The 23,006-nt window shown below is 37.8% G+C and overlaps 2 protein-coding genes across 4 annotated transcripts in view; both read right to left on the bottom strand.

Annotated features, from left to right (window-relative positions):
• Positions 1–865: 865 nt before the first annotated feature.
• Positions 866–7,039, bottom strand: rgs9bp (regulator of G protein signaling 9 binding protein). The gene is made up of 3 exons (XM_061922130.1): positions 6,679–7,039; positions 5,219–5,525; positions 866–1,270 (listed from the first exon to the last, which is right to left on the bottom strand). The coding sequence occupies exons 1-3, from the start codon at positions 6,790–6,792 to the stop codon at positions 912–914; spliced, it is 780 nt and encodes a 259-aa protein (XP_061778114.1). The 5' UTR covers positions 6,793–7,039; the 3' UTR covers positions 866–911.
• Positions 7,040–7,731: 692 nt separating this feature from the next.
• zgc:56231 (uncharacterized protein LOC406257 homolog) overlaps positions 7,732–23,006 on the bottom strand; it is a 39,249-nt gene continuing 23,974 nt past the window's right edge. Inside the window, exons 7-18 of one of the 3 annotated variants that reach the window (XM_061922127.1) lie at positions 21,011–21,184; positions 20,816–20,927; positions 20,690–20,752; positions 14,895–15,041; positions 14,668–14,836; positions 13,953–14,123; positions 11,690–11,829; positions 11,416–11,581; positions 9,936–10,044; positions 9,784–9,851; positions 8,382–8,501; positions 7,732–8,043 (exon numbers count right to left, since the gene is read on the bottom strand). In XM_061922127.1, coding sequence (XP_061778111.1) covers positions 7,834–8,043; positions 8,382–8,501; positions 9,784–9,851; positions 9,936–10,044; positions 11,416–11,581; positions 11,690–11,829; positions 13,953–14,123; positions 14,668–14,836; positions 14,895–15,041; positions 20,690–20,752; positions 20,816–20,927; positions 21,011–21,184 — 1,649 coding nt within the window. In that variant the 3' untranslated portion in view covers positions 7,732–7,833. The remainder of the gene's footprint in view (positions 8,044–8,381; positions 8,502–9,783; positions 9,852–9,935; positions 10,045–11,415; positions 11,582–11,689; positions 11,830–13,952; positions 14,124–14,667; positions 14,837–14,894; positions 15,042–20,689; positions 20,753–20,815; positions 20,928–21,010; positions 21,185–23,006) is intronic. The other 2 variants (XM_061922128.1, XM_061922129.1) reach the window with 2 other exon arrangements.

Raw genomic sequence — 23,006 nt, 5'->3', positions numbered from 1 at the left:
AAACAGTAATGAATACATTTAACAGTATAAAAGAGGGGTCTAAAGTGTGGCCAAGAAGCCATTTGTATGTAGCAAGTTTTTTTTTTTTTTACCTTCTTAAAATAACAAAACAAGAGAATAGCAAGAGTTGTGTATTCTATGTAGGATTTATATATGTACTGATTCACAAAAGGTAAAATATCAAGTGTAAAGACACATTACAGCCGATTCACAAAAGAAAAAATATCACTTAAGTGTAAGATATATGAATGCTGATAAACAGTATCCATCCATCTTCCGCTTATCAGAGGTCGGGTCGCGGGGGCAGCAGCCTAAGCAGAGAAGCCCACACTTCCCTCTCCCAAGCCACTTCGTCTCGCCCCTCCCGGGGAATCCCGAGGCGTTCCCAAGCCAGCCGGGAGAAATAGTCTTCCCAATGTGTCCTGGGTCTTCCCCGTGGCCTCCTACCGGATGGACGTGCCCTAAACACCTCCCTAGGGAGGCGTTTGGGTGGCATCCTGAGCAGATGCCCGAACCACCTCATCTGGCTCCTCTCGATGCGGAGGAGCAGCGGCTTTACTTTGAGCTCCTCTCGGATGGCAGAGCTTCTCACCCTATCTCTAAGGGAGAGCCCCGCCGCCCGGCGGAGAAAACTCATTTCGGCCGCTTGTACCAGTGATCTTGTCCTTTTGGTCATGACCCAAAGCTCATGACCATAGGTGAGGATGGGAACTTAGATCAACCAGTAAATTGAGAGCTTTGCCTTCCGGCTCAGCTCCTTCACCACAATGTATCGATACAACGTCCGCACTTAACAGTATATTTATGAGAATATGTATGGCACCTTTAAGTAGACCAAGTAAAAAAAGACAATTTACAACAGTCATCTGATCATTAAGCTTTATTGACAGAGAACCAAGGGAAGTAACTGCTCATGAAAAGAAGATGATGCACAAAAATAAAGCGCTCACCATCAAAACAGCCGCACACAGCAGCAAAAGCACCACCAAGCGAGCAGGTTGAAATCCAGTTGAGTGTTCCTCATCCTCAGAAAAAAGAGCCAATGAGCTTTCAGTGCTGCTCAGCAGGTCTCCATTCTGCAGCCCGCATGGTTCAACCATCCAACGCAACACGTTGACCTTTGACTCCATGTTGTCCATCATGTTCTCCATTTGGATGACCTGCTGCTTCGTGTCCTGATGGTCCTGCAGGCTGCTGAGGAGCTTGGAGTTCAGAACCTGGTTCAGATCCGTGACGCTGAGGGCCCGGGCGGCCACCTCACTGGCCCCACCTTGCGGGCAGTAACAAAGAGTCATGTTGACGCAAAGCATAAACATTTCTTTAATTTAAGAAAATAAAAATTTTAAATGTTGGATTGAATATGTTGATGCTGGAACTCGACATTTTTTTTAAAAGTCTTATTTTAATATGTGATATAATTCAGGGAAAACTATACATTTTTGGAATGTGGAAAATATAATTTGCCATGAGGTGGATATTTTGTCTCTTAAAATCAGACAAAAAATGTCAATTAACTATAACTTTAAAATAACACCTTAATGTCATGTGTTCTACAATCACAAAAAATATTTTATTTCCTTTAAAATCAGAATGAAATTTGGAAAATGTGGAAGTTTTGAATGCTTCATTACCTAAATGTTGCATCTCATTTAAATATGAAAGACTAAAAAAAACAGATTATCTCACAGTTTAAAAATGTCTTGAATCCAGACAGTGATCTGGATCAGCTCAAAAATGGAATACATTTTTCCTTCATTTGTGATATTCCATGAGAATCCAGCAATTCATTTTTGAGTTATGAAACTAACTGTTACACACCCTGGTTATTCCTTACAGTGCATCCGGAAAGTATTCAGTGTTTTACTTTTTCCACATTTTTTTATGTAATAGCCTTTTTCCAAAATGGAACACATTTTTTTGTCCTCAAAATTCTACACACCATGACAAAGTGAAAAGTTGAGTTCTTTGCAAATTCATTAAAAAGTAAACTAAGAAATCCCATCTACATTTTTTAGGTTCACAGGCTTTGCCGTGAACCTAAAAAATGTGATCAGTTGCATCCTGTTTCAAATGAGCAACCTTTGGGTGTTCCTACTGCTTATTTGGAGTCCACCTGTGGAAAATTCAACTGATTGGACATAAATTGGAAAGGCACACACCTGCATGAAAAAATCTCACACTTGACAGTGCATGGCAGAGCGCACACCAAAAATAAACTTGGGATTGTCTGTAGAGCTCCGAGACAGGATTGTCTCGCAGCACAAATCTAGGGCAGGGTGCATACAAATCTCCTGCCTTGAAGGTCTTGATGAGCACAATGGTCTCCATCCATTAGTGGAAGCAATTTAGAACCACCAGGACTCTTCCTAAAGCTAGCCAACCGACTCTAAACTGAGTGATCAGGGGAGAAAGGCCATAGTCAAGGAGAGGACCAAGAATCTAATGGTCACTATTTCAGCGCTACAGCATTTCTTTGTGAAGAGAGGAGAACCTTGCAGAATCAATCCACCAATTAGGCCTGTATGGTAGAGTGGCCAGATAGACGTACATTTTATTTGTAAAGAGCACATTTGTAAAGAGTACACCTGGAATTTGCCAAATTGCATCTAAAAGACTTAGAAACAAAATTTTTCGGTCTGATGAGACGAAAATTGAAAAACTTTGGCGTGAATGCCAGGCGTAATGTTTGGAAAAAACCAGGCACTGCAAATCAGGCTAATACTATGCGAACAATGAAGCATGGTGGTGGCAGTATCATTCTGTGGGGATGTTTTTCAGTGGCAAAAACCGGGAGGACAGGATAAAAGGAAATATGTAGCAATGTACAGACATCCTGGATGAAAACCTGCTGCAGAGCACTCTTGTACTCTGACTGGAGCGACCGTTCATCTTCCAGCAGGACAGCGACCCTAAGCACCAGCCAAAATATCAAAGGAATGGCTTCAGGATGACTCTGTCAATGTCTTTGAGTAGCCCAGGTTGAGCCCAGATTTAAATCAGATTAAACATCTCTGGAGAAATCTGAAAATTATGTGCACAGACTAGCGATGCGCAGTTTGCGGTCTCATCCGCAGAGTCCGCGGTGGATAAACCGCGGGTCGGGCGGATGACACGACGAAAAAATAGATTTTAATTAGATTTGGGCAGATGGCGGTTGAACCATACGGAAATATTTGAAATACATGGTTCTGGGATCGGTAACCTTTACCATTCAAAGTGCCATTCAAGACCCGTGTCACAGAGCGAAGAAGACAATAGGAAACGCTAATATTCTCTAGAATGACTGTCGGCAGTCACCCAAATAATAAGTATTAGGGCGTGCTATGAAGCCATTGGCTTTGTCGCCTACTACAGCATGTACGACCTGCTTGTCAGTCCGGCAACATGATGTATGTGGCTGCCGCAGCAACACGCACGCGACTGGAAGGCATACTGGGTGACACAGAGTACACTAATGGTTGTGATATGAACAATTTTAACACTTAGTAATATGCGGCACGCTGTGGAGCCACACAATACAAGATTGAACAACACATTTCGGGAGAACATCCTCCCAGTAACACAACATAAACGCAACACAACAAATACCCAGAATCCTTTGTATCCATGACACTCCTGACTATTTTATACACCCAGCTAGTCGGTAAGGTGGGCGGGGTTGGGGGCGTAAAATATGTTCAGGAAATATCACGGATACAAAGGATTCTGGGTATTTGTTGTGTTGCATTTATGTTGTGTCACTGTGAGGATGTTCTCCCGAAATGTGTTTGTCAATCTTGTTTGGTGTGGCTTCACAGCGTGGCACAGAGTGTTAAAATTGTTTATATCACAACCATCAGTGTACTCTGTGTCACCCAGTATGCCTTTCAATCTTGTATGTGTGATAGCGGAAGCTGCACACAAGATGTTGCCAGACTAACAATTGGTTTGTACATGTTGAAGGTGTCAAAGGCAAAGGCTTCACAGCAAGCCCATATTCTTGTCATCAGGATGAACGCCATTGGATATTCGTGAGAACGTTCGCAGCTCCCATTATCTTCATTACTCTGTGAAGCGGGTTTAAATAGCTCTGAGTGGTAAAGGTGGCCGACCTCTTATGTATTTCAGCGGGCGGGTGGCGGTTCTGATTAAATGTTGGTTCCGGTGGACGGCGAGTGGATGACGACTTTGGTGATGTGGATGACATAATTGCCTATCCGCGCATCTCTAGCACATTCTCTTCCATTCAACACAAGAGGCGCTACAAGGAGGAATGGGCCAAACTGCCTAAAGTGTGGCAAGTGCCAAGCCTGTGGCATTGCATTTAAAAAGACTTGCAGCTGTAATTGCTGCCAAAGGTGTATCAATAAAGTATTCAGCAAAGGCTTTGAATCCTTATTTACTGTATTGTACTTTTAAACTCGATTGTTATTTATTTTTATTTTTTTAATAACAAAAAGCTATTTAGAGCAGTCGTTCTCAAATGGTGGTACGCGTACCCCTGGGGATACTTAAAAGGTATGCCAAGGGGTAGGTGAGATTTTTTTAAAATATTCTAAAAATAGCAACAATTCAAAAATATATTTATTGAATAATACTTCAAAAAATACCAATGTAAGTTCATAAACTGTGAAAAAAAAATGCAACAATGCAATATTCATTGTTGACAGCTAGATTTTTTGTCTACATGTTCCATAAATATTGATGTTAAAGATTTATTTTGTTTGTGAAGAAATGTTTAGAATGAAGTTGATGAATCCAGATGGATCTCTATTGCAATCCCCAAAGAGGGCACTTTAAGTTGATTACTTTTGTGTAGAAATCTTAATTTATAATTGAATCACTTATTTTTCAACAAGATTTTAGTTCTTTTTATATATTTTTTTCAAACAGTTCAAGAAAGACTACAAATGAGCAATGTTTTGCACTGCTTATACAATTCAATAACTCAGAAACTGATGACATAGTGCGGTATTTTACTTCATCTCTTTTTTTCAACCAAAAATGCTTTGCTCTGATTAGGGGGTACTTGAATTAAAAAAATGTTCACAGGGGGTACATCACTGAAAAAAGGTTGAGAACTACTGATTTAGAGGACAACAGATTATTCCATTTGGAAAAAGGCTGTAACATAAAATGTGGAAAAAGTAAAGCGCCGTGAATATTTTCCGGATGCACTGAGTAACACCTAGCAGAATTGAATAATGACCCACATTGGTTAATATGTAATCAATTGTACCTTGCAGACCAGTTAGCACAAAGCTAGCAGAGTCGGTCAGAGAGAAGATGTCCTCCAGCTTGTGAACTTTGCACATGTCAACATGCAGCAGCTCTATGCTGGAGGACAAAGAAACCCAAAGAAGTTCCATAGACTTTCTCTGCTTTTCTGGAAGCTTCTTGTCACGAAGATAAAAAGTGAGAAGCTGACAGACGATCACAGACAACTTCATGGCTTTTTCGCTCGTTTGCTTCAACTCTTCCCGCAGTTGAAAACTGTCTGTGCAACTTCCCACACATGAAGCGAGGTGTCCATAACATGCTACCACCTGTAACAATCATAGTACAGTACAATCATTTGATAATAAATCACCTGTAACAATCATAATACATCATCTGTATCAATAATAGACCAATTATAATACCGTAATCATAAAAATAAATGTCTACCATTAACAATGTATCCCCTGTAAGTTGTACCAATATTAGATCACCTGTACCCATAATGTGATACAGTAAGTTGAATGATGTGGACACGTTTGTTACCGGATACTTTCTAATAGGCTTCTGCCTTGCAGACTTTGTATGTGTGAGTAATATGCTATTCTCGGCAATACTGTTCAAAGTGGGACACTTACTACCCAAATCTTGTTAATGTGCCATTGTGTATCTGCTAGCTCTTATTAACTTATGGCTGACAATGTTTACCTTTTGTAAATGACTTGACTAAAATATGAGAAAAGACCAACATTGTGTGCTTATTGGTGGACATTTAGATGTTAACTGGCTATGCACAAGTAAATATGCTGCATGGCTGCTGGTGTCGGAGATGATCACGTTTTACAGGAAAGCACATATCACCTACTTGTTTGAATAATACATATCCAATATCAATATTGGATCAGGACATCCCTACTTTATACACATATGCACAATAAATATAATCATAGGGTTCATGAGGCAAATTGTGATCACACAAAACCACATTCAAACCATAAGGTTTAAAGTATATATATATTTTTTTTACAATGATCATTTACCAATCTTGTCTAATTATCTTGATATAACAATTGAGGTGATGATTATCTCAGGAAAAAAAGTATGCAAAAAATGAACATTTACAATTTTTTAAAAACCCTTAACGTTTTTGCTCCAAAGATGTTTGTTATCCAATAAAAGTATGCGTATAGATTTTCAAAATTGACTAAACATTTAATGCCACATCCTACAATAGGTTTATAACAGTAATATACAATACAGAATGTGCTTCGGTGTTGCAACGCAAGCTCGATAGGAGATAAGAAAAGATGCAGCAGAGCAGGAGATTTTCACTGAAAGCTTTTCTTGCCTCAGGGATGAGTGTTTGTTTTTACTTTTAAAAAGTAATATTGACCTAATATGGATATGTTTTGTATATACACCACTAATAACTGTATTGTACATCAAGTCACACACCAAAATACAAGAAAAATGAATAATTACCTTCATTAAAGAATCCACAAGCATGTTGGCATCAACCAAATCTTTGTTGGCATCAACCAAATCTTTGTTGGCATCAAGAGTGCCATCAGCAACTTTGTTATGTAGCAGCGGCATGGGGAAGACTTGTAAGAGTGTGCGTCTATGTGTGTCACAGCACCAAGATGTTGCGTTGCTCCTCCTCCATTCAGTGTGTTACGTTAAGATTCCATCAATCTTCACTTTTGAATAAATTCAAATATTTAAAAGACAGAATGAGTGCAAAGAAAGGAATACAAAGATAAATTGAGCAAGAAGATAATCCTGAGATTGACCTCTTTGTACGACGCAACATAACTAATCTCATTAAGTGTTACCAACACAAGCTGCTACTAGTCTGCAGTAACTTTCACCTCCTACACTCAAACATTATCAACATACTCCGACGCACAATTTCCTTGAATCTTGCTTAACCGAAAACGGATATTTTTATACTACTAATATACAACAAATTAATGTGCTAATTAAAATACCATATATTTATGAAATACTAATATACACAATTTTGGGTTTTTCTATGTTTAGATATATCCTGATATACAATTTTTTTTTAGTAAAATACAATATGACAGATTGCTTTTATAAAATGCAGTAGTAATATAATTTGTACATGACATCCATAGCGTCTTTCATGTACTAAAATGTAAATAAGTGATGTCAATCCAGGTATTGCATAACATCAAGTTGGAATAAAAACATACATACGTACATGCTATTCTTTGTTACGTGTTTAATAAACAAGTAAAAAATGTTTTGTATTTTGTTTACAACCACTAACCCCTTTAAACTCAAAGAACAAGGATGATAATAAACCAAGTAAAACCAATATTTTTGTTTACAACCACTAACCCTTTTAAGCTGCTGTGTAGAAAAAGGACCTACTTTTTCCCTTTCAACGTCTTTTATATCACATTTCTCCTCAGGCTGTAGATAACTATGTCATATTTCTATTGCAGTGCATGAGAGCATATATAATTAGCTAACAACCAATTTCAAAGGTGATCATAAAAAGCAGAATTGTATCTTAAAATAATTCTCAAATTTTAATAAAAGGCCGTCGTACAAAATGCACACACATTTGTTATTAAAATAATGCTGGCATCTAACTTGTTAGAAAGATCAGCGGTGTTGAGTCCTCACACTTCTTAGCAGGCGAACACTTGAAGTGTTTCGAGGAGAAGTGACGACTTCTCTGATGTTCGCTAGAAGACCTTTCTTGCTCTTCACCTGCACAGGCAAGTTAGCAAACGTGGAGATTTCTGCCTTCAGGGAATTGATTTCTTTGTCCTGTTCCACACACTGACACAACACTTCCTCCATTGCTGTTGTCTAAATGGAGAAACATTGCTATTATGGCGTATGATAACATGCTATAAGCAATATAAGCATGTTGCTATAACAAGCAGTAACATTATCTTATTGTTACTGCTTACAAAAGTACAGATTACTGTTATTTCTTATAACATGTTAACATTATTACTAATACATATTCATACACTAATTACAAGCAGTAACAATATCAGTTTATAAAATTGTATATTCTAATAATAAACACACACAGTTATAATTTTAACAAAATATTACAATATATTGTCCTAAGCAATAATATAAAAATGTTGGACAACAATGTAAGGAGAATATTGTTCAATTGTTTTATCTCGCCTCACCTGCTGACGAGTTTTCACCTGCAGGTCTTCAAGCTCAGCTGATTTTTCCAAGAAATTGTCTCTAACCTTCTGAAGTGTTTCACTCAGCTCCATCAGCCTCCTTTCCAACGATAAGATTAACTAAAAAACATTTCAAACAAGGCAGATCATATGTAAGCACTGACTAAGTGCATTTAGTGAAACAAAAACATTCAAACCTTTGATCGGTTAAAATAAGTTATGGGTAAATATAACGTGTAACATTTTGACTTGAAGCACATCAAGAAAAGAGTAAAAAGTCACTAAACAAGGAACATTGAGGCAGCTTGAGAAAAATCCTCCACACCACTAGTTGGCGTAGTGATGTCACAGTGAACACGTAACATCGCATCTTACTCACGAGCATTAGCTTATAGCTAGCCAGACAAAATAGAATTGAATATTACATTTATAAAACTACTGAACTTTGTGCTACATTTTATTGTATTAATTTTCAGGCAATGTGTATTATAAGTTTGATTGTTGTTAAAATGTAGGATACACCCTAAAATACTTGTATGTAATTTATTGTCCTTGTCATTTTTGGTAAATTGACAAAATAATTTGTCCAATTTGTAACAATGTTTAGCTTAGAATACTCTAGGGACATCTTACATCACATGGTTACATATCTGTAGGACGGGCTCCTGGTATAAACACTATGTGGGTGCTAGGGCCACAACTACTAGGGGTCACAAAATCAAGCTGACCTGTCTCTTCATAGTTGATCAGCATAATTACAGTGTTCTGCAAGTGTTTGTTCTACTTTGAACTGAATGACCTCATAAATCCAACTATATTTACTTTCTGATAAATGTAGTTTGTGGTGAATCAACATATTCCTTGTAATAGTTTTACATAAGCTGTGTCCATTTAAAAGCTCATGAGATCATCGCTAATTTACCTTTGCTTCAAATGCTGGTTGATATAAAAAACAACCAAACTAAGTTTATACTTTTGTGTTCATCTGATTATTTATAGTAAATATAAATGTAAAGTGTTACATGACTTAAAATCTCAATAATACATTATAAGACAAAGAGAGTATAACTGAACTGCATTTTTGTTGAGTGTGTTTTTTGTGGCTCCCTTAGCCAAATGTATTTCTGGTCACCAAAAGTAATATTAAAATGCTCTCTAGGCTGCAGTCAGCCATGTAACATCCAACATGTTACAATATTAATATTGGACAAAATATGGTTTAGGTTTAGGGCCACAATAAGCCTGCATGCATGTTCTATTATATTTTATAGTCAGGTAGTTTTACTAGTAGCAGCTTAGAGTGAATGGGAAAAACAAATAAGCAAGTCTTACCACAAATACAAAAAACCTTTTTGATATAATAATATACCTTGTTTTAACTTATGCAAATCTTCATTTTTACCTGTTGTTTGTCTTCACACATTATTTCTATTGCAGTTTTCTCTTTGTGAAGACGTCTCAAACGATCATCTGGGGGTTAGACAAAAACAGACTTGAAAAAATTTTGAAAAATCTATAAAAATATAATTTTTACGTTATATAGAAATATCAAACCAGTTGCTTCAAAGTCTTTGGATTGTAGAGTTTGAGTTGAAGCGTGCACACTTGTAACCGCTGGCTGGCTGGTAACCGACGGCAACAGTGCCAGCTGTCGTTTGAGGGCCTAAAAATAAGAAGCATATTTACTGAACTATTACATTAGACAAGAATCATTATAGATTCATAGTTGGAAAATATAAACTTTTATTTTGAAATGTATCACTGTTTTCCTTTTAAGAACCAATTTTCCACAGATGGAGCTTTTCGGAAAATATTTCTCTTCTTAAGCAGATAAGTCCACTTGTTATGTATCTTTACTTGTTTTTTAATGCAATGATTTCCTTCACGGTGGGAATATATCTACAAGCTGGAATTTTTAATGTTGCCTTTTAGAAAATAAGACCTTTTTATTTTTTTCATTAAATATATTTTATGAATTTTTCCTGGACCCAAAATGAACCAAAGTGACTTTAAAAGTGATTAAGTCTTAACCAAAAAGTTATACACCATCTTGTATTGCCGCATTCCTTTGTCCCAGCTGCCACTTTTTGTTTTATATGTGTCATTTTAAAGTTTTTTTTTTTTTTTTACAATGTTTTATTTGTCTAATCCCCCTTTTCCCCACTTCATAAAACTGTACTTTGTTAGATTTCAGCTCTGTGTGATTATTCAGTAAAAAAATATTTCTATCCGCTGCATTTCTGTCTGCTTCTGGGTTTCAAACCAGGAGCCAACGTCACAGAGCCATTGTTTGGTATTCAGGTACAAGTACATATGTTTCCTTTACATATGCAAGTATATTGTATACTTTACTTTTACAATTTACCTGCATTAATTACATTGAAATATGTACAGTATGTTACATTGATGTACAGTATTACTTTTTGTACATACAGTATGTCACTTTTACCTATGTACAGTATGTTACCTTTACATACAGCATTTTAAATGTACGTACGCGTATTTGCGTTAAAAATCCCTGTACGCCAAACCAACTCGTCATAAGAACAGTTTTTTTTCCCAGGGTATCACTGATGAACAGAAACAGAGTCAGACATGTTGCTGTGAAATAACCCTGGAACTCAGTGGTCACTTTGAATGTATTAATCATCCTTTTGCCCTATTCACCACTGCACTTTTATCATACTAGCCTTACACATATTGGCTATTTAAAGTTGTTCATATTTTTGGTTTATTGTTAATATTTCTTGCTTACATTGAACAAAGCACAATCTACTAAGTCAAATTCCTTGTTTGTTAAACATACCTGGGCAATAAAGGTGATTCTAAAATTTGTGTATGTACATTGCCTAATTTTATATTTACATACGTTTGTTACATTGACATACATATTGAATTTGCGTTCGTACATTATATTTCCGTATGTATTTCACATTGACTTACATATATTTTTGCGTACGTATACATTACCTTTACATAAATGTAAATTACATCTATGTACAGTATATTTACGTACATACAGTATATCTCCTACCTCAACTTTGTCCTGCTCTGCAATGAAGTCCTCAAGAGGCACGTAGTTGTCTTCCAGGTTATTCATTGCACTTTTGTAAGCGTGCTCTTTAATAGCGTCCTTGTACATCTCAAACGTGCTCTCTAGTTTTTCTTGGTAGCTCTCCTTCAGCTCCTCAATCTGTTGGCTAAACATTCCAAAAAAAGCCATCAAGTGAGCTCAAGTGAATTGCTAAAAATACAAAAAAGGACAAGCCCAATGAACACTTCAAGACAGAATACCAATATAAATTCACCTGCGGAGTTCCTCACTCTCCATGAGCTGCTGCAACATTGCATCACCCATTTCTTGACGGATCTCCATCTCCTGCTGCAGGTTCCTTCTACGCTCAGAATGCAGTTTTGTTTTGAGGCTTTCAATCGCATTCAGCAGTTCCTAACAAATAATCCACATTACATCTTGGGAGGAACAACTCACATGTTCACAAAACTGCTTAGGAAGAAAAAATTAAATACCGCAATATTTAATACTAAAACATCCATCCACCCGCTCCACCGCTTGTCCCTCTCGGGTATGCGGGGGTGGCTGGACATGTCAAAATAAAAATATTTCATTAAAATGGCCTCTTTGGCCACTAGGTATGTTATCGTCAACTAAATGGGGTCAGTAATCGGAATAATTATAATATTACCGCATTTTTCGGACTATAAGTCGCTCCGGAGTATAAGTCGCACCTGTCGAAAATGCATAATAAAGAAAAAAAAAAAAAACATAAGTCGCACTGCAGTATAAGTAGCATTTTTAGGGGAAATTTATTTGATAAAATCCAACACCAAGAATAGACATTTGAAAGGCAATTAAAAAAAAAAAAAAAAGAATAGTGAACAGGCTGAATAAGTGTAGGTTATATGACGCATAAATAACCAACTGAGAACGTGCCTGGTATGTTAATGTAACATATTATGGTAAGAGTCATTCAAATATAACTATAACATATAGAACATGCGTTTACCAAACAATCTGTCACTCCTAATCGCTAAATCAGATTAAATCTTATAAGTCTAGTCTTTTATGTAAATGAGCTAAAGAATATTGATATTTTACGGTAATGTGTTAAAGGGGAACATTATCACCAGATCTATGTAAGCGTCAATATATACCTTGATGTTGCAGAAAAAAAGACTATTTTTTTAACCGATTTCCGAACTCTAAATGGGTGAATTTTGGCGAATTAAACGCCTTTCTGTTTATCGCTCTTGGAGCGATGACGTCAAAACGTGACGTCACCTAGGTAGTCAACGCCATTTTCTCCACCACAGTACACGCAGCAAGTCAAATCAGCTCTTTTATTTTCCGTTTTTTCGACTGTTTTCCGTACCTTGGAGACATCATGCGTCGTCGGTGTGTTGTCGGAGGGTGTAACAACACGGTCAGGGACGGATTCAAGTTGATTTACGTAGAATGTGCATCGATTAGCACGGCATGCTAATCGATGCTAACATGCTAGCTGTATGTACATATTGCTTCGTTATGCCTCATTTGTAGCTATATTTGCATCCAGCCTTTCCCTCCATCAACTTTTAATGCCAAACAAACACTTAGCAATCGACGGATTTAAGTTGCTCCAGTGTCAAGAGATGCGAAAGTCCCTCGTTTGGTTTTTACCGGCGATGCTACGACAGAAATGGCACAGAGATGGCAAGAATGTCTGGATATCCTGCGACACTCAAAGCAGATGCATTCCCAACGAAGGGTGAGTGTTGTTGATGTTATTGACTTATGTGCTAATCAGACATATTTGGTCGTGGCATGACTGCCAGCTAATCGATGCTAACATGCTATTTAGGCTAGCTGTATGTACATTTGAAACTATATATTTACATCCAGCGTTTCCTTCCACCCACATTTAATGCGAAACAAACACTTACCAATCGACGGATTTAAGTTGCTCCAGTGTCAATGCGAAAGTCCTGATCGTTTGGTCCGCACATTTTACCGGCGATGCTAAGGAAGACATGCATGGCCGAAGAGCGTCAATAGCTATTCGCTAAATAGCTTCAGTTTCTTCTTCAGTTTTGTTTTCGCTATCTGCCTCCATACTTCAACCATCCGTTTCAATATGCGTAATCTGTTTAATCACTTAAGCCGCTGGAATCAGAGTCTGAATCCGAGCTAATGTCTCTATATCTTGCTGTGGTAACCGCCAGGTTTTTTGTATTGGCATCGCTATGTGACGTCACAGGAAAATGGACAGTGGCTTCGCAAATAGCAAAAATCAAGCACTTTATAGCTTGTTTTTTTAGGGATATTCCGGGACGGGTAAAATTTTGAAAAAAACTTGGACAAATTAGTTAAGCCACTGGGAACTGATTTTTATTGGTTTTAACACTTCTGAAATAAATTTCCCCTAAAATGTCACACCTAAGTCGCTCCTGAATATAAGTTGCACCCCTGGCCAAACTATGAAAAAAAATGAATTATAGTTCGAAAAATACGGTAAGCAGTGGAACATTACTTAGGTTTCAATTTAGAGTAGCATTTTTTAAACAAAGAGTTACATTTTGGGGCAGTAAGGACATGTCTGCTTCATCTCCATCGTTCAATAGTTCATCTTCAGAAGGACCTCTTTCCAACTTCTTGTCAACATTCTTTACCAGAGCTTTGAAATCAGGACCCACAAGGGATGGAGACAGACACCCCACAGGCTTGTCTGGGATCACCTGCACCACCTGGACATCACAGACACTCAAGCAAAACTATACTTTCTCAGTGTCTCTGGAAAAAAGCACTTTCTAAATTAATTGTAATACTTTATTCAAATAAGAATTATTTCTGATACAAATACATTTATATCCATGTATTTATATACCTAGATATCGATGCACATGCTCATAAATATATCTATAGCTAATATAACCACAGCTACATTAATATAAGCAAATAGCCATAACAATATACTGTAGTTCCCTCACCAATTTGCAGTGTTAAAAATGTTTAAGTGGGTATGAAGTTTTTTAAGAGGATATAAAGTGTTTAAGTGTGTGCGTTGGCTATGTGGAGGACTTATAAAGACAAATGCATACAATGTTCATGTAAATGAAAAAATACATATTCCTAATTTGTAGAAACTCACTTACCACTGGGGGGTCTAGTAACTATTTAAAAACTGATAGACCACAGTTTATAAAGATTTGTATAAAGATGGATATAATTTTCTATGGATGTACATTTATAGGTAGATCTATTTATATGTAGAGTTGACAGCAGTTGTACCTGTTTGGCTACAGCAGAGAACTTCATGACATGTAGCGTCTCATCATAAGTGGAGGCACACTGGTTGATGTTGACGATCATGGAAGCTCTTCCTTTGCCACAGAAGACAGCCTGAAACAGTTTGGTGAGTTTGCTCTCCCGAAAAGGAATGTAGCTGCTCCTCATTCTGCTTGGAGGAAGAAGTGTTGAAATGAAATACAACATAATAAATCAAACTGACAACCAACCTTTCAATCTGGTTGTTGCGCAGCGCCATGATGCACTTTCCTAAAATATGCAGAGAATTGTTTATATTTCCTGCCTCCTTCAGCCTCTCTCCAAACGTTTTGGTTTTGTTGCATCTCTCAGAACCAGCCAAGTCACACAGAGAAAACCTGAAGACCACGAAACAAAGTACTTTGGTTTAATGAGCTGACTCAGGTCATTTTGGAGACTGTAAAATTATGCTAATTCAGATCAACAAGTTTAAGTAAAAACATTGCTCAGACTGACATCCCGTTGACATACAGTAAGTGCTTGGCAACATTGCCAGTTCTGTAAAGCCCTAAACCAGATTTAGTTTGCAGCAAGATTTTGCATTTAAATTTTATTAGCATTTGATTTAATAAGTTACTTTTTAGGAGTGTCGCAGCCTAAAATGCTTGGCGGCAGCTTTGCACAATACCCAAAACGGTTGAAGTTGGAACGTTGTGTAAATCGTAAAGAAAAATATAATGATTTGCAAATCCTTTTCAACCTTTATTCAATTGAATACACTGCAAAGACAAGATATTTATTGTACGAACTGGTAAACTTTGTAATATTTTTTGCAAATATTAGCTCATTTGCAATTTGATGCCTGCAACATCTTTAAACAAAGCTGGCACAAATGGCAAAAAAGTAAGAAAGTTGAGGTATGCTCATCAATCACTTATTTGGAACAGGTGGGTGTCATGATTTGGTATAAAAGCAGCTTCCATGAAATGCTCAGTCAGTCACAAAAAAGGATGGGGTGAGAGTCACCAGTGAACAAATGCGTGCGCAAATTGTCGAACAGTTTAAAAACAACATTTTGCAACGAACTAGTGCAAGGAATTTAGGGATTTCACCATCTACGGTCCGTAATATCAAAAGGTTCAGAGAATCTGGAGAAATCCCTGCATATAATACCCAGAACCAGCCCGTGATCTTCAATCCCTTAGGCGGTACTGCGTAAAAAAAGTGTGTAAAGGATATCACCACATGGGCTCAGGAACACCTCAGAAAACCACTGTCAATAACTAAAGTTTGTTGCTACATCTGCAAGTGCAAGTTAAAACCCTACTAAGCATGGTGAAAGCTTCGCTGTGCCCAAGCTCATTTAAGATGGACTGATGCAAAGTGGAAAAGTGTTCTTTGGTCTGACCAGTCCACATTTCAAATTGTTGCTGGAAACTGTGGACGTGGTGTCCTCCGGAACAAAGAGGAAAATAACCATCCGGACTGTTACTTCTGATTCTTATTCTGATTATCCACGCAAAGTCCAACAGCCAGCACCTGTGATGGAATGGGGGTGTATTAGTGCCCAACGCATGGGTTTCTGATTGATTGAAACTTTTTAGTAAATTGCACAGCACAGTACATATTCCGTACAATTGACCACTAAATGGTAACACCCAAATACGTTTATCAACTTGTTTAAGTCGGGGTCCGCGTTAATCAATTCATGGTATAAGTATATACTAGTTCATCATCAGAGTATATACATTGAGTTATTTACATTATTTACAATCCAGGGGTTGGGATGCAACTTACACATCTGTGAAGGCACCATTAGTGCATACAGGTTTTGGAGCAACATACAGTATGTTGCCATCCAAGCAATGTCTTTTTCATGGACGCCCTTGCTTATTTCAGCAAGACAATGTCAAGCCACATCCTGCACTTGTTACAACAGTGTGGCTTCGTAGTAAAATGTGCGGGTACTAGACTGGCCTGCCTGTAGTCCAAACCTGTCTCCCATTAAATACGACAACAAAGACAACTTAAGTTGTACATCAAGCAAGAATGGGAATGGGTCTTTGCAATGTATTCAATTGGATATAAGTGGAAAAGGATTTGCAAATCATTGTATTCTGTTTTTATTTACGATTTACACAACATGCTAACTTCTCTAGTTTTGGGTTTTGTAAGAAAGTTGTATTAACAGCTGCTATGTTTCAAGGTCTTGAGTCAACTTGTATTTTTTATGAATTTGCAATCATTGTTTTAAGTGTTCCTTGTAACTTAACACAAAAAAGTTCAGCATTTCAAATGTCAAATACGGTTTCAATGTTTTACTCATTTTATAGCACAGGAGAGCCTACATCAGTTATCACCAACCTTTGCAAGCTCCAAATCCCTAGTCTCAGCCAAAAACCAAAGCAAGTCCACCCCTGCATGAACCATGTTTACACACAAACATTTACACTTTGTAGAGTTGTACGGTATACAGGTACTAATAAAGCACAGCAGAACTAATGAATTAAAAACAATACTATACTGCCATTGAAAAATACTTTAACTTTTTTTTTTAACTGCATGCTGCTGTGCAGTGGTGACGTACAGAGCCAAAACGCATGTTGAGCGTGTCAGCACGCACACAGAGCATAGAGGCACAACATTGAAGTATTTGGGCTTCAAAAATGTTAAGTGAAGTGAATTATATTTATATAGCCTTTTCTCAAGTGACTCAAAGCGCTTTACATTGTGAAACCCTATATCTGAGTTACATTTATTTATTTTTTTTAAACTCGTGTGGGTGGCACTGGGAGGAGGCGGGTTAAGTGTCTTGCCCAAGGACACAACGGCAGTGACTAGGATAGCGGAAGCGGGGATCGAACCTGCAACCCTTAAGTTGCTGGCACAGCTGCTCTACCAACCGAGCTATACCGCCCGAAAAAATATAACTAAAGATGCTTTAAACATGGAAACACAGCATTGCAAGCTGTGCTTTAACACAGGGGTCTCAAACTCAATTTACCTGGGGGCCATTGGATGCAGAAACTGGGTGAGCCTGGGCCGCAAGAAAAGATTTCTTAAAAAATCTAACATGCACTTTTTAATGAATTCACCTTCTATGAATGGCTTTCCCGCCCTAGCAACATACTTGCCAACCCTCACGATTTTTCCGGGAGACTCATGAATTTTAGTGCACCTCCCGACAATCTACCGAATCTTCCGAATTTGTACCAATTTTCACTCGGCCGACATTAAGGGCTGCGATGACTGCACTGCCTTTAACGTCCTCTACAACAGTGGTTCTCAATCTTTTTTCAGTGATGTACCCCCTGTGAAAATGTTTTTAATTTAAGTACCCCCTAATCAGAGCAAAGCATTTTTGGTTGAAAAAGAGAGATAAAAAAGTTAAATTTAGCACTATGTCATCAGTTTCTAATTCATTAAATTGTATAACAGTGCAAAATATTGCTCATTTGTAGTGGTCTTTCTTGAACTATTTGGGAAAAAAGATATAAAAACAACTAAAAACTTGTTGAAAAATAAACAAGTGATTTAATTATTAATAAAGATTTCTACACAGAAGTAATCAACTTAAAGTGCCCTCTTTGGGGATTGTAATAGAGATTATTCTGGATTCATGAACTTAATTCTAAACATTTCTTCACAAAATAAATCTTTAACATCAATATTTATGGAACATGTCCACACAAGTATATAGCTGTCAACACTGAATATTGCATTGTTGCATTTCTTTTCACAGTTTATGACCTTAAATTTATATTTTGTAGAGGTATTTTTCAATAAATATATTAAAAGGATTTTTGAATTGTTGCTATTTTTAGAATATTTAAAAAAAAAAATCTTACGTACCCCTTGGCATACCTTCAAGTACCCCCAGGGGTACATGTACCTCCAATTAAGGACTACTGCTCCACAACATGTCATCACATCTACTTTTACATTATACAACCAGCGTGCCGGCTCTGTAACATGTTGTATGAGGCTTCCGCAGATCCACGTAAGAGGCTGCAAGACATACTTAGTCAACAGCCATACAGGTCACACTGAGGGTGGCCATATAAACAACTTTTAACACTGTTACAAATATGCGCCACACTGTGAACACACACCAAACAAGAATGACAAACATTTCGGGAGAACATCCGCACTCTAACACAAATTAAGTACAACAGAACAAATAACCATGACAACTTGCAGCCCTAACTCTCCCGGGCTATAATCTACACCACCTCAACCGACGCAAGTAGGGAGAGGGGGGGTTTGGGGGCTTTGGTGTTAGCGGGGGTGTATATTGTTGCCCGGAAGAGTTAGGGCTGCATGGGATTCTGGGTATTTGTTCTGTTGTGTTACGGTGCGGATGGTCTCCCGAAATGTGTTTGTCATTCTTGTTTGGTGTGGGTTCAAAGTCTGGCATATATTTGTAACAGTGTTTTTTTATGGCCACCCTCAGTGTGACCTGTGTAGCAGTTGATCAAATATGTCTTGCAACAACTCACATGCGTTCTTGATAACCAGATGTATCATATACCTGGGCTTGCAGGCTTTCTCTACATGTTGTAGAGGGCAGGCCATTATGCCAACCCCTAAATGTTTTTGATTGGGTAAAAATCGACAGGAATTCGAGAGAATGAATGCCCTGAAATTCATAGGTCTCCTGGGAAAATTAGGAGCGTTGGCCAATATGACGCTGTCAAGCGCCATTCATTTTAACTCACGGGCCGCACCAACATTAAAATGTCATATCAAAGTGCGGGCTGCAAAGCAACGTCTCGCGGGCCGCAATTGGCCCATGGGCCACATGTTTGAGATCCCTGCTTTAACACATGCTTCGCCAAAGGTGGCATGATTAAAGTATTACAATCTTTGCTTCAAACTTATCTAAACAGTTCAATAACAAGCAGTCAGATCAACAGGTAAAGTAGTTAATTAGCTCACCTGCTGTGCACAAACAGATACGCTGTTGCGCACAAAGCTGCTTGTATTTCATACAAGTGAAATTATCAAATTTAACACATTTTTACAATGTGTTTAACCAATTGATGCCTCTTTGCTATGTCAGCATTTTTCATACAAATGATCTGGGGCACAAATTTCATTTTGACATAAAATAAAGCAGGAACTTTTTAGTGAAAGAACAAAAGAGTAAAAGCATGCAGGATGTTTACTTAACATGATGGATTACTTCTAGACTTCAAAATGATCATCAAAATGGTCATGCATTCTTTGACTTTTCAGCATGTGGCACAGGACAGTTATGTTTTGAAGTTGAGGGGCTTAGAGGGGAGGAGTATATTTACATCTACAATTCACCAACTATTTTATGACATAAATAGTTGAATTTCAGGCAGCACCTATCAAATACACAGTAATAAAAACAGTTCTACTAACTGTACTGTGCTTGCTGGTTACTCCAAAAAACAAAACAAAAAACACCTTTCACTATTTGACTAACCTTTGTTCTGCCATTTGCGTACTGGCGAGTGTCACTTGCTGTCAGTTGCCCAACACCACGTAAATCGTTGGCCAATCAAAAAGCAACCCCATAACGCTATAGCCAACATTCACCAGGAGATGGCAACAGACAACATAGAATCACTCTATTACAGATGGCGTCGCCATGGCTGTAACTTCCTCGTTCTTCTGCTTCGTCTTTTTGTTTGTGCAGTTTATTAAAATCCGTGGAAGTTGTAACGTGATTGGGCAGGCAAGCAGTTTATATAGTGGGAAAGCGGACGTGAAAACTGGCTGTCCCCACTCTGGTCCGCGTGGAGCTGGAGGGGATGTGGCCTCCAGCTCTGCTGAATTTCGGGACAAAATTTCTTGCGGGAGGTTTTCGGGAGAGGCGCTGAAATTCGGGAGTCTCCCGGAAAATCCGGGATAGTTGGCAAGTATGATTGTAAATGTCTCAGAAAAGTAACTAATTGTTCTTGTAGTTCATATTTCTGTATTACTGTGGCCCTAAGCTCTGACATCAGTGGTTAATTAGCCAGAAACGTAAAATTAACTTTATAGTTGAAAATAAAGTATGCTGAGTGACACTTACTCTGACATTCTTGTAACCATGTTGCGCTCAATCCTCAGCAGCTTCAAGCTGAATATGCTGTGGCTGCAATAAACCAATTATGTGGTATTAGTACGTGATATTAAAGTAAAAAAGTACACAATTGACCTTCTGCTGGATAATTGGTTCATCTTGGTGGCAGTAGCACTTCTGTTCTTGTTCCCCAAGTGTAGAAGTTTGCAGGCTTCATCCAAAGCCTGAATGTTAATCCACCGCAAATCTGAAAGTGAATTTTTCATAAGAGCAGCGTAACACAATGCCTTGCAACTGACAATACATGATTCATAACGCATAATACGATACCTTTGACGTAAGCGTTGCCGGCACCGTCGTCGCATACGCGCAGGGCAGCACGTTTTTTAGACTTTGAGCAAAAAGATGGCTGAAGGAGATCATAGACGCTTTCATTGTAGATCTCAAAGAATGAGACCCAAAGGGCAAAGTCAACGGTGCTTTCTGTCAGCGTGCCGGAAAACTCTAAACAGAAACCAAACTTCAAAGTTCTGTATTAAACTATACCATTTTAAAATGTGTAACATAATACCATGCTTGGAAACAATATTAATACTAAATGATTTTAAAATCTCCAGCATTATCAGCAAGGCAAGAAGGACAAATCAGTTTTGTCATTTAACTACAAAAATACAAAACATGTATTTTATTAAACTAAATATTTGTAGCTTCTTCACTTAACTTCCTTCTCCAAATGTAGGTCTTTAGTAAAAAACATTGTCTTTATTTCTTTTATTTATTAACTTTAATGGAAACTCCGGCAAGTAATTAAAATGTGCTATTGGTGATGTTGATTGCCTAATGGTCTACAGAAATTCCAGTCAGGTTTTAAATCCTGCCAAACAGAAACAGTACTTTAAAAAGTTTTTAATGGCCTGCTTTTCGCCGCTAATCCTGGGAAAATGGCTGTCCTGCTGCTCCTGGATCTAACTGCAGCGTTCCGATACAGTGGATCACACCAAACTTACAACTTGAGTACAGAGTGGGCATTAGGGGAACTGCACACAAAGGGTTCCTCCTACCTCGCAATGAGGATCTTATCTGTGCAGATCGGCCAACATTCTTCCATACTAAACTGTGGCTTGCTTGCCTTAGGGCTCAGTACTGGCACAAACAATATTTTCTCTATATCGACTTCCCGGGACATATTTTTTGAAAAGTACAATGCATCTTTCTACTGTTTTGCCGATGATCTCCAGATATACATACGGCTCAAAGCAAACACATTTTATACAAGTCCAAACATGGTTGAAAGTAAGCTTTTTACATCTGAAGGAAAGCAAGCCTGATATTGTATTTGGTGATTCAAACATTTGAAATAGTTTTGACAGTGTAATCGTTCCACTTTGCCTCATTACCTTGCCCTTTTGTGAGAAACCTTTGTTTAATCGTAGACTAATTTTAAACTACGCAAACAAATCTCAGTAGTTGTAAAAGGCAAATTTTATTTTTTAATTCAAGCTTTGAAGTAAGGTTAAGAAATATATACCAAACACTGTGCTCTCGGCTCCCAGTCTAGATTGATTTTAAAATGCTGTTCTTGGTCATGAAAGGTTTACAATGACTGGCCCCATCATAATTGGGATTTGTTATATACTGTATATATTATATAAAAATATATCAGTATATATTACATACTGTATGTATACAATACAGTATGTTTAAATATATTCAGATCGCGCGTTTACATCTACATGCCTACTGGTCAGAGAACAATGAAAATAATTGAATTTAAAAGAAAAGGGGGAACTGTTGACTCTTAGTTGGTACAGTAAAACTTGAAAAACAAAACAATAAACAAACTTTACTATGCCAGTAGGCAGAGTCAAGTTTCTGTGTGTGAGAATAGGTGGAGAATGCATAGACGAGGTATGCATCAGCTGACCTGATGATACTAGTTTGAGGAGAATGTTTTGTTTTATTCATAAAACTACTGTACCTTTCAGTTTTGTGAATATTGACTGTGTGTGAAGTCCTACTTAAGGTTAAATATATCTCAAGAATTAGGCAATCAAATTAAGATAAATGTGATATCTGGTAAAATGTAGATGACTGATACTTTATTGCAGGGCTAGCCAACCCGCGGCTTGTGAGCCTCACGTGGCTCTTTGGCTGGTTTCAAGCAGCTATTAGGGAAAAAAAATAGTTTAAAAAAAATAAAACTACTTATTAGTGCCCATGTGGTGTAGACACGACAAATTCTTTGGCTGAGGCCCACGTTGCCGTGTTACTGTACTGTAGTATATCTACTGTCCCTGGTGTTCTCCGGGACAAAAAATTTCCCAAA

Source organism: Nerophis ophidion, linkage group LG15, assembly GCF_033978795.1.
Source record: "Nerophis ophidion isolate RoL-2023_Sa linkage group LG15, RoL_Noph_v1.0, whole genome shotgun sequence".
Lineage (NCBI taxonomy): Eukaryota > Metazoa > Chordata > Actinopteri > Syngnathiformes > Syngnathidae > Nerophis > Nerophis ophidion.
This window is presented reverse-complemented; position numbering and strand designations above follow the sequence as displayed.